Raw genomic sequence first — 10,027 nt, 5'->3', positions numbered from 1 at the left:
CCCAGGGCCACTTTTGCCCGCGTCCCACTCACCTCGGCTCTCCCCCATGGCGCAGCCACTGGTGGCAGGGTGGCAATGGCCCTGGCCCGCTCCCTGCCCAGGCGTAACCTCAGCAGGGCCTTTTCTGACGCCTGCTGATGCAATGATGAGGTCGGAGGCAGTGGGTATGGGACCCCCTGCGTGCAGGGAGATCACACAGACGCGTATGGGGGCCACGAAACAGATTTATTGCCTCGTGCTGGAGACAGCCCTGGGTGGGACCTGGCGCTTAGGGACGTGGTTTAGTGGGTGACATCAGTAGCAGATGATCTCAGAGGTTTCTCCAACCTTAATGAATCTATGATTCCTCCCCAAGAAAGCCACATGGGTGCTGTCAGATTTGTGTCCCAGAGGGCGACCTGCGGTGCGGCGGGGGCTCCTCGAGGCGCTGCGGCAGATTTCACACAGACGAGCGTGCGGGGAAAGGCAGGAGGCAAACTTTTATTTTCGTAAAAGCAGAAATCTGGGGGAAGTGTGCAAGGCCGGGGTGGGCCTCAGATGTGCGTGCGGAAGCACAGGTCGGTGCCCGCCATCCTCTGCGCGTAGAGCTGGTCGAAGCGCGCGCTCTGGGCCACGGTGAAGTGGTTCTTCCAGTCACCAGTGATGCCTGGGGGGCGAGAGGGGGCTGAGCAGGGCCCAGAGGGCTGGTGGTGTGCCGGGGGGGGGCCCAGAGCCCACTCACCTTTGCGCATGAAGGGGGAGATGCCCTGGTCCATGAGGTTGGAGGGCACCACCCGGTAGTTGGTGCTGAAGTTGTCCCGCATGGCCTCGAAGGACGTGTGCTGGGCGACCGCTTCCAGTGCCGCCTCCGACAGCTCCTTCCCCAGGAACTGGGCCACCTTGGTGATCTCCCGGCGGGGGTCCTGGGCGCAGAGGCTGGCATTCAGCCCCGGCGCCCCCAAGCCCCTAGCCCCACCGTCAGCACCGTCCCCTCACCTCCTTCATGTCCTCGTAGAAGAGGTAGAGGATGGGGTGCTCCCTCCGGCGCTCCCAGTAGCCCCTCACGTGGTCGAACCAGGAGCCGTAGGCCACTGCACGGGGAGAGTGGCCATGGGGATCAGTGGGTGACGGCACCCTCAGGGTCCTCACGTGCACCCACGGGTGTCCCACCCCACCTCTGCCTGCCATGAACTCCTCCAGGTACTGGTCCCACGTCCCCGGGTGAGGGTGCAGGTGGTTCATCAGGTCAAAGTGGTAGTAGGAGACGGCCACATCCTTGGCGTTACGCCCCACGTAGACCATCTGTGGAGAGGCCCGTGTCGGTGACGTGTGCTGATTTGCAGGGTTCTGGTGGGGGTAGTCATGCCCTTATCCCTTCTGGGTCCCTCCTGGCACGTTCCCTCCAGCCCTATTACCTTGCAGCCCTTCTCCCAGAAGGATTTGGGTAAGATATCAGCCGGGATGTGGGTCTTGATAATGCGAGGGGATGGCATGCCCTCCAGCTGCTCCGTGCCTACAAAAAGCGCTTCTGCTACCAGCAGGGTGCACCCCAAAAGCCCAGTCTGCCCCATCCTTGTTGGCCAGGCTGGCCCCCGAGCCTCGGGGCACCCACTGCCCACCCACCCCGCTACCTGCCAGCATCTGCCCAGGGGCAGCAAACTCCAGCATGGGCACCCGGTTGACGATGACGTCCCGCTTGCATTTTTCGGGGTCGCCACCTTGCAGGATCATGTCCACGATCTCACTGACCCAGGTGGTGCCTGGTGAGGAGCAGCCCGGTGTCCCGCTGCTGCTGTTCCCTCCTGAACCCAATCGCAGGCACCGCAGCACCTTCTGGCCACCCCCAAAATTCCAGCTCGGGTAGTCGTGGGTTAGTGCCCCCCACTTCCCGCACATGGCCCCTCTCTCCTGTGCCGGGGCCGCTCACCGGATTTGGGGAAGGTGACCACCACGATGTCTTCAGGGCGGCTCTGGAACTTGTCCACCTGCTCCCAGTTCTGGGCGAAGGCGTAGACCATAGGGATGCCGTGCACCGTGCTCCAGGGCTGGCGTATGTAGGTGTCCATCGTGGCCATCCTGGTGGGGACAGGGGGGTACACAGAGGGCCAGCTGGTGGGGTTGTCTTCATAGGGCCACCTTCATGGGGCTACAGCCAGCCCTAGGGAGCTGGGGAGCTCCCAGAGCTGCTGCTGGGACACAGCATTGGGCTCTTGGGGTGCTTGCCCAGACACCCCTGGCGTTTCAGGGCTGCTCTGTGGGGTGCCAGGAGGGGAAAAAGTGTGTCCTGCCTGGTGCCAGCTTGGGCTCTTGGGGCGGCAGGAGGGAGCTTTGAGGAAAACAAGGTGCTGCCAAAGGGCAAAGGGCAAATCCTTTCTCTTGGTGTTACTGGGGCGGTGGCGGGACTCACTGACACAGCTGGCAAAGCAAAGCCCTGTGCCCATCCCCAGACCCCTTGGGCTTTTGTGGAGGATCCCAGCCTTGTTCTTCAGAGCCAGTGGGGACCACCGACCCGCACCCCTTTGCCGAGCTGCCGTAGCAGGGATCGACCAGCAGCCATCTCACCCCCGTGCCCTGCAGCTGGTGAAGAAACCAGCCCCCCCTGGGCCCCCCCAGTATCCAGGCCTTGCCTTTCGGAGGCTGGCGGGGGGCTCCCCGTTACCTGCTGCTGGGCGCCGTGGGGAGCGGGGAGCACCGTGCCCGTGCCCGCAGACAACGGGGTGTTTATTTTTCCCCTCCCCGCGTGGAAGATGGAGGCACGGGGAGGTGCCTGGGGATGGGGACGTCACCGGGGGTGGGAGAGGGTGCTCCGGGGTGGGGAGGAGGAACAAGGGGGGCAAGGCGAGTGCCTGTGATGAGTGGTGCTGTGCTCAGCACCCCCTCCCAGGCAGGGGTGGGCTGGGGGTGTCACCTGCGTGTGGCTCGCTGGTGGGACGCAGGGCTCAGGCTCGGGACCCCGAAGGCGGGTCCAAAGTCTGCAGGGTTGCAAAAGAGCAGCGCCTGCTGCAGCCAGCATGCTGCTGGGAAAAGGGTTTAAGGGAGACGTGCTGGGGGGAGTGCGGGTCTTTTGGGGAAAGGGCCACCCTTTGGCAAAGCCAGGAGCTGGGGGTGCATGAGGATGCCCCTCTGCGCTAAAATAAACGTGTTGGAAGGGTTTGTTCTTTAGCTGCACCGATAGCACTGCTGCTCGCAGATCAATCCAGTTTGCATCTCTCTGGGACAAACCAGCCCCAGGGCACTGCCTGTGCACAAACGTTGCTAGTTTGGACGCTCATAAACCAAAGCTGGAAATGGGGCATAACGGGGGGATTTGGGTCCCAGGAGCAAATCCCTGATGCCGGTGGGCCAGGTTGTCCCAGTGGTGCCTGAGCAAGAGCCTGGTGCAGCTGTGTGGGAGCAGGGACATCCCCCATGTCACCGTGCCAGCGGGGCCAGCGCCAGTGCCAGGCAGGAGGTGTTTCCCCTTGCCTTTGCCCTGCAGTACCCATGCTGGAGCAACGGTGATGGAAATTTCTGCCTGCTCTGCAAAGCAATCTGCAGCAATTCGGAGCCATAAACATGCCTGGGCACGGAGTCAGCCTGGGTGCAGTGAGCACCCTGACTTGCTTTGGGGTTTTTCCACTCCTAGGACGGTCCTTGCTCCTGCTGGCACTGCTCTTTTATTTCTAGGAGTGGGCTGAGCCAGCTCCATGTGTCTGGGGCTGAAAGTGATGCTTTGGAGTATGGGGTCCCCGCAGCAAGCATCTCCGTGTGCCTGCAGGCATCTCGAGGCACCAAGAACACGCTTCAGGGTCTGCCCTTGCCCTTCATCGCAGACATACATGTATGCTCACCCTCTGGCTATTGTAATTTATTATGGGAAGAAAAATGCCCGGCGAGTTCCGGGCTGCAGGAATCCGGTGCTGGCTCCCCATCAGGGCAGGGGGAGCCCTGGGCAGCGCCGGGGGCAGGCAGTGCCCCGGGGGTGGGCGCCCCTCACACCTCCATCTGGAAGCAGAGGTCTGAGCCTGCCATGTGCTGCTGGTAGTGCTGGTCAAAGCGCTCGTTCTGCGCCACCGTGAAGTGGTTCTTCCAGTCGCCGGAGATGCCTTTGGGGGTAGGGAGGTGAGAAAGCACATGGGGCAAAATCTGGCCCCCAAAAACATCTGCAGTCTGGGCCTGGGACTCACCCTCCCAGGACCGCCGGCTGAAACCTACCTTTCCGCATGAAGGGGGAGAGGCTGTGGTCCATCATCGAGGAGGGCATGGTCTCGTAGTTAGCGGCGGGGTTCTTCTTCATCTCCTGGAAGGAGGTGTGGTGGAGGATCCTCGCCACTGTTTCCTCCGCCACCTCCTTGCCCAGGAACTGCAAGATCTTCTGCACCTCACGCCGCGGGTCCTGTGGGGTGGCAGGGGCAGGGGTGCTCAGTGCTGGTGCTCCCCCTAGAAATAGGGGGGAGGGGGGGAGCAGCCAGGGCAGGTGCAGGCACCCCTCTCTCCAGCCCACCTCACCTTCTTCATGTCCTCGTAGAAGAGGTAGAGGAGCTGTTTCTCCTGCCTCTTCTCCCACCAGCCCCTCACATGCTCATACCAGGACCCGTAGGCCACTGTGGGATGGGGGTTGGGTTAGCCGAAAAGCAGCAAGGAGGAGGATGCCCTCCCCACCAGCATTTTTGTGCGAGCCCAAGCACGCAGCCCCCACCTTTTCCATTCATGAAGGCCTCCAGGAATTCAGCCAGCGTGCCGGGGTCAGGGTGCATCTTGGCCATCTGGTAGAAGTAGTAGTAGGAGATAACGACGTCCTTGGGGTTGCGAGCCATGTAGATTATCTGGGGACAACCGAGGCTGTGGTTGAGGGAAGAGGAAAGGTGCCCCCTCCCTACTGCCCCGCTGGGGAGAGAGGTGAGGGGCAGCCCCACAGTGTTACCTTGCAGCCCTTCTCCTGGAAGGAGGCCGGGAGGAGCTGGACTGGCAGGTGGGTCTTCACCAGCCGTGGGGATGGGGTTTTCTCCAGCAGCTCGATTCCTGCAGGAGGGGAGCTCAGTGGGATGTGCCCCCTGCTCTGACACCCCCACCCATGCCCCAACTCGACCCCTTTCCCCCACAGCCCTCGGCCACTCACCGCTTGGTATCTTGGGGGCCTTCATCTCCAGGAAGGGCACCCGGTTGAAGATGGCATCCCGCCGGCACTTCTCCACGTCGCCGTCATGGTAGATCATGTCCAGGATCTCGCTCAGCCACGTCGTGCCTGTGGCACAGGGCAGTGTCTCAGGGGCTGGAGGTGCCCCGGCAGCATCCCAAACCCCCCTAGGTCCACACACCTGACTTGGGGTACGTGGCGATCAGCAGGTCGTCATGCCGGGCTTGGAAAGCCTCCACCTGCGGCCAGCCCTCTATGAAGGACTTGTACAAAGGGATGCCATGGAGGCTTCCCAGCTCCTCCCTGCACACCTCGTCTACCCCCATCGCTGGCAGCGTGTCCCCACGGCACGGACGCTCTTCTGTGTCTGCGTTCAGGGGAGGGCAAAGTCCACCCTGAATCACGTGCAGCCCCCCGGGGCGGTGAGGTTCTCCTCGCCCGGCCCCCAGCTCGGTTTCCTTCCGCTGTGAAAGTATGGGTGGCACAGACTGCAAGCGCTGGGGAGGTTTGGAGAGAGACGGGCTCGACCCGGGAGAGGAAACGCCTGTTTTCTGGACTGCAACTCACAGCCTTGTTTTCCGTCTCTTTCTGTCCGCTGACGGCTCAATGGTGAGGCATGGCTTGGTTGGGGAAGGGAAGGAGGAAATTGGAGGCTGGTGGGTGACTCCATGGGGCACAGGGTGGTGGGATTTGGGAGCTGGGCACCAGCTCTGGCTGCGGAGATGCATTGGAGAAGACCCAGCCTCACTGCCTGGTGCTGCTTCAGCCTCGGCTCTAGCTGCTGGGGAGCCCCAGCCCCCCACATTGCTGCAGTCCCAGGGAGATGCAGCCAGTGCATGTTAAAGGCAGTCGTTTTAATATAAACCGTGACAGCTGCACACGGTGTGAATACTGACTAGCTGGTTTGTATTTATTGATTTATTAGTTAGTAATGATTCGGTTATACTATGTCTGGAATAGAGAGTGGAGCCTCAGAAGCATTGTTTTGCCCGGAGGCCATCTCAAACACTGAATTCAGCATGGTGCACGTCACCGTCCTCCATTTTGGGGATGATTAAAGCTGCACCAGTCCCGGTCCCCTAGCCACTATGCTCTCCGGATCTTTTGTCAGGAAACCACTCAGCGCTCCGTGCTCCAGAACGCCTACGTGCTCCGGAACGTCTCCCGCCTGTTCCAGAACCTCTTCTGCATTCTCCATAATGTCTTCTCCATCCTCCGGCACATCTCCTACATGCTCTCGGACGTCTTCTGCGTGCTCCAGGACATCTTCCATGTGCTACAGAACGTCCTCTACATGCTCCGGGGCATCTTCCGCGTGGTCTGGGACATCCTCTGCATATTCTGGGATGTCTTCTGTGTGCTCTGGGCCATCTTCTGGAAATTTCAGCAGTTTGAAAATGTGGCCCCTGGCTCTGCTCTCGGGGGCACCGTGGGGAAGGCAGCCACCCCAGTGGGAGTGAAGTGGAAGCTCCAGTATAATGGAATGACCTGGGTTGAAAAGGATCTCAAAGATCATCTCATGCCAAACCCCCTGCCAAAGGTTGTACAGTAGGTGATGGACAATCAAAATGTAGATTGCTTCATGCTTGAGGCTGAAACCTTTTGATATGATGCTATTTTGGTACATGGGAAGAAATGAACGTTCAGGAGAGAACGTTTCCTTCCCTTACTCTCTCTCCTCCACTTTCTTTTGTGCTCTCACTTTGTCCTTCAGAACCTCATTTTATCATGTTTCTGGTCTTACCTAGAGAGACTTCTTAGAATAATTCTTTCCTAGCAAACATTTTCATGAGGGCCTTTTTACAAATAAAAGCTTTGTCACAGCATTTGCTTGTCTGATATATAGCATGAAAACATGAAAGCTCCAGACCAGAAGAACCAAAATGTTAAGGGCCAAAAAGCCCTGCGGGGCAGGGAGGATATTTTGAGTGGAATTTTTGCCTAGACTGGAATGAATGTCACAATCACAACTCCTTCCTTGGCAAGGGCAAAACCTGTCAGGAGGCATAAAGGAAAGATACTGTGTAGTAAAGAAGCAGGTTTCGCTTTCACTGGTGCTGCTTCAAAGATCAAAGACCTCAGGGTTTTCCCTTCTCCACCCTGTCCTTGCCCACCTGCTGGTTTATGGCTGGTTTTTGTTTTGTTTTTCGTGAGAGGATGTGGCAAGCAGTGCTCACAACCAGCTGAGATACTGTCTTGAGGCACGCAAGACATCACAATCTGGGCAGCTCTGGCACCACTCCCTACACAGGAAATACTTTGGAAGAGTTTCTGGCTTTCTGAACAATAGAGAAGGTTCAGGGTTCTTTGAAACTCGAGGATGCCCTGCCCTCTTCCCCCTGAGCCAGCCCTGGGAGCAAGGAGCTGTGTCCCCCCCCAGGCTGGGGGAGCAGGGCTCAGGCTGGTGTGCACCACCGAGGGATGGCTGCAGGCTGGCAGCTCCTCTTGCCTTCCTGCAGCGTCCAATGCTGGAGACCTCTAGAGGAAGGAAGGAAAAACAAAGAAACCACTTATCACAAAAACAGTGACAAGGGCTAGTGCTCTCTCCTCAGCATCTCAACTTTTTAACGGGCTTTTTCTCTGATGTGCTATGCAACACTGGGTGAAGCCAGGGATAGAAGAGTGGGGGCTTGTTAATCACTTTAAAAATACATGTTGCTGAATGTCTTTGCTTACTACTGTGCAAATTAACCAAAACAAGGAGTCTTGGGGCCCCTCACAGAGGATGTTTCCTGACAAAAATGGGGAACCCGTCTCAAAAACCAGCTGAGACCGACACTGTGGTTTGGACAAAAGCCAAGGAGCAGCTGAGTCTGTACAAAGGCAGGAGGTCAGCTAGTGGTGATGAAGAAGAGTTATCAGCCTTCATCCCCACGACCCCCCCAGCAACCACCACTGTGCAAGCGCAGACGGGAGGAGTTAATGGAAATGACTTCTTGGAGCTATTTTTAGTATGAAGCAGAGATAGGTTATGCATATGTATAGGCATATTGGGAAACTTCATGCATATGTAACTCTTTACTGCATATAACCAAAGCAAGTTGCCAGGTTGGGGTGCGCATGCCTTTGGAAACTACCCCACATGCGCCTGGCACTGAAATAAACCACATACCTGCTTTATAACTCGTTTGCTTTGAGTTGTGGAGTTCTTTCACAAATCACAGGTTAAGGACATCCGCATCACATCTGTATGGATAACACATGGGGTTTAGAGGACACAAGACACTGGTACTGGCCTCACCTGGAGAAAGCAGGATGCAATGGGGAGGGCCCTGAACATTTCCATATGCATTTTTTTTCTGTAAATCCAAAGCTTTCAGACAAAGTTTTTTTTGAGCATGAGCCAGCAGTGTGCCCTGGTGGCCAAGAAGGCCAGCAGGATCCTGGCATGCATTAAAAGGAGCATGGCCAGCAGGTCAAGGAAGGTGATCCTCCCCCTCTACTCTGCCCTGGTCAGGCCTCACCTGGAGTACTGTGTCCAGCGCATACCTATTTCTTGCTTGCATACCACATTTTGCTTTCACATGTTCTAAATTGCTGTGTCTCGGTAGCCTGCTCAGCTGTGCTCAGCTGTTTGTATTGCTCTTTAAGCATTGCCCCTGAATATTTCTGCTGCAAATTATTATTGCTGCAGGAGTAAGGTGAACTGTCTGTATTGTATCCTATTTCAGCATCGTTTAGAACTTCACAGTTGAAGCAAACTGTCAAGATCAGAAAAAATGTTTGTCACTCTCAAAGCACCCGAGGCAAAATCTGCAAGTTGCTTCCACACTCTCATCGTAACTTTGTCTTTGAAATATATACAAATGCTTTGCACTTGAAATCAGTAGATATCATTTCCCCACGCCAAGTGAACACAACAGCTACACAGTACTTCTGTAGCTCCTCACTGCCCAATTCCAAGTACTGCAGTTTCTCAGAATGAAAATGCCAGCTCACCTCAGTCTGTCATACACTTCTTGTTTCTGTGAATATCTCAAAAGCACATGCTGTCAGCACACAGCAGAAGCACTCGATGGCTTTATGATGTGCACTCAGAGCTTTAGGAACAGTAGTATAATATTTAAAATGAATACTGTAGCACTCTTCTCTTTGCTCCTTTAGAAGTATAAAAAGGTCATATTCCAACAAGATTGTGTTAGGAAGCTTATACAGTGTCTCTTGAACCTAATCCTTCAGTTTTCCAAAATATTTTAGGAGAACAATATTCCAGAATATGTCCCCAATACAACATGTGTGTAGAGACAGAGAGGCTTACCTGGCAAACATTTTTCTCCCCCCCAGCCTGCATTTGCATCAGAAAAGCCAGTAGGTAGGTAGGATTCAGCCATTATACCCTCTATTTTAAGATTCAAAAAAGCAGTATCATGTTTTTAACTACTTCAGGATTTTATTTTTGTATATTTTTATTTTTTTACCAGGTTAGTAGCAAAATCTGATTTTCTAACTTGGTTAAGATATGTAAGCAGGCGTGACTTAAGCAAGAGGTGCTGGAACATAAGAAGAAAAGTGGTGAGGTGCTTGTGGGGAGGCAGCAACATCACTACAAACTGGACATTTTAAGAGATGTAGGGCACACTGTCAGCACCTTGAATTTAAATGTGTATTGCCCTAAATTAAAAGCCCCATGTTTTTCCATGTTTCTGCTGTTAAAGGTCTTATGAGTCGAACAAAGCTCAATTCTACATCAGCTTAGAACTTTACCTGGGAAACCTTATAGCTGCAAAACCCATAGTCAACAAAAGTTGTTAAGAACCACCTGGATGGTTCTGGACAGCATGGACTGGAAAGGATTGCTCAGGGAACACCTGCGGATTGGTGAGACATTGAGCTCTTTACTTACACAAACACATATGTACAAATACACATATGCATATTTCTCACTGCTTTTTCCAGGAAAAGAGTCACACTAACAGGACAGTCTTTACAGTA

At 55.4% G+C, this 10,027-nt stretch overlaps 3 protein-coding genes across 6 annotated transcripts; 1 reads left to right on the top strand and 2 right to left on the bottom strand.

Annotated features, from left to right (window-relative positions):
• Window positions 1-454: 454 nt before the first annotated feature.
• LOC311436834 (sulfotransferase 1B1) lies at window positions 455-2,947 on the bottom strand. 4 transcript variants are annotated; one of them, XM_084519342.1, is made up of 9 exons: window positions 2,888-2,947; window positions 2,639-2,746; window positions 1,907-2,055; window positions 1,611-1,739; window positions 1,395-1,492; window positions 1,155-1,281; window positions 976-1,070; window positions 722-902; window positions 455-646 (listed from the first exon to the last, which is right to left on the bottom strand). In XM_084519342.1, exons 3-9 carry the CDS (start codon window positions 2,052-2,054, stop codon window positions 534-536), a joined length of 891 nt encoding a protein of 296 aa, XP_084375468.1. In that variant the 5' UTR covers window position 2,055; window positions 2,639-2,746; window positions 2,888-2,947; the 3' UTR covers window positions 455-533. The 4 variants fall into 4 exon arrangements, with proteins under 4 accessions (XP_084375468.1, XP_084375467.1, XP_084375466.1 ...); XM_084519341.1 differs by lacking the exon at window positions 2,639-2,746; XM_084519340.1 differs by lacking the exon at window positions 2,888-2,947 and having other exon boundaries at window positions 2,639-2,758.
• An 864-nt stretch (window positions 2,948-3,811) lies between these two features.
• LOC311436835 (sulfotransferase 1 family member D1-like) lies at window positions 3,812-5,685 on the bottom strand. Its single transcript, XM_084519344.1, has 7 exons — window positions 5,277-5,685; window positions 5,078-5,203; window positions 4,883-4,980; window positions 4,658-4,784; window positions 4,468-4,562; window positions 4,174-4,354; window positions 3,812-4,064 (listed from the first exon to the last, which is right to left on the bottom strand). The coding sequence occupies exons 1-7, from the start codon at window positions 5,419-5,421 to the stop codon at window positions 3,952-3,954; spliced, it is 885 nt and encodes a 294-aa protein (XP_084375470.1). The 5' UTR covers window positions 5,422-5,685; the 3' UTR covers window positions 3,812-3,951.
• Window positions 5,351-8,221, top strand: LOC311436836 (uncharacterized protein). The gene is made up of 2 exons (XM_084519345.1): window positions 5,351-5,704; window positions 6,207-8,221. Exons 1-2 carry the CDS (start codon window positions 5,570-5,572, stop codon window positions 6,645-6,647), a joined length of 576 nt encoding a protein of 191 aa, XP_084375471.1. The 5' UTR covers window positions 5,351-5,569; the 3' UTR covers window positions 6,648-8,221.
• The last annotated feature ends 1,806 nt before the right edge of the window (window positions 8,222-10,027 follow it).

The sequence above is a fragment of the Aythya ferina genome (assembly GCF_964211825.1).
Source record: "Aythya ferina genome assembly, chromosome: 4".
NCBI classification, from domain to species: Eukaryota; Metazoa; Chordata; class Aves; order Anseriformes; family Anatidae; genus Aythya; species Aythya ferina.
This window is presented reverse-complemented; position numbering and strand designations above follow the sequence as displayed.

Coding starts and splice junctions, on each gene's coding strand:
- LOC311436834 (XM_084519342.1), bottom strand. CDS start 2,054: ATGGCCACGATGGACACCTACATACGCCAGCCCTGGAGCACGGTGCAC. Junction 1,493..1,610: donor CCCTGGGCAGATGCTGGCAG/GTAGCGGGGTGG, acceptor CGCTTTTTGTAG/GCACGGAGCAGCTGGAGGGC. Junction 1,071..1,154: donor GGAGTTCATGGCAGGCAGAG/GTGGGGTGGGAC, acceptor CTCCCCGTGCAG/TGGCCTACGGCTCCTGGTTC.
- LOC311436835 (XM_084519344.1), bottom strand. CDS start 5,421: ATGGGGGTAGACGAGGTGTGCAGGGAGGAGCTGGGAAGCCTCCATGGC. Junction 5,204..5,276: donor CGCCACGTACCCCAAGTCAG/GTGTGTGGACCT, acceptor CCTGTGCCACAG/GCACGACGTGGCTGAGCGAG. Junction 4,785..4,882: donor TCCAGGAGAAGGGCTGCAAG/GTAACACTGTGG, acceptor GGTTGTCCCCAG/ATAATCTACATGGCTCGCAA.
- LOC311436836 (XM_084519345.1), top strand. CDS start 5,570: ATGGGTGGCACAGACTGCAAGCGCTGGGGAGGTTTGGAGAGAGACGGG. Junction 5,705..6,206: donor TGTCCGCTGACGGCTCAATG/GTGAGGCATGGC, acceptor ATCTTTTGTCAG/GAAACCACTCAGCGCTCCGT.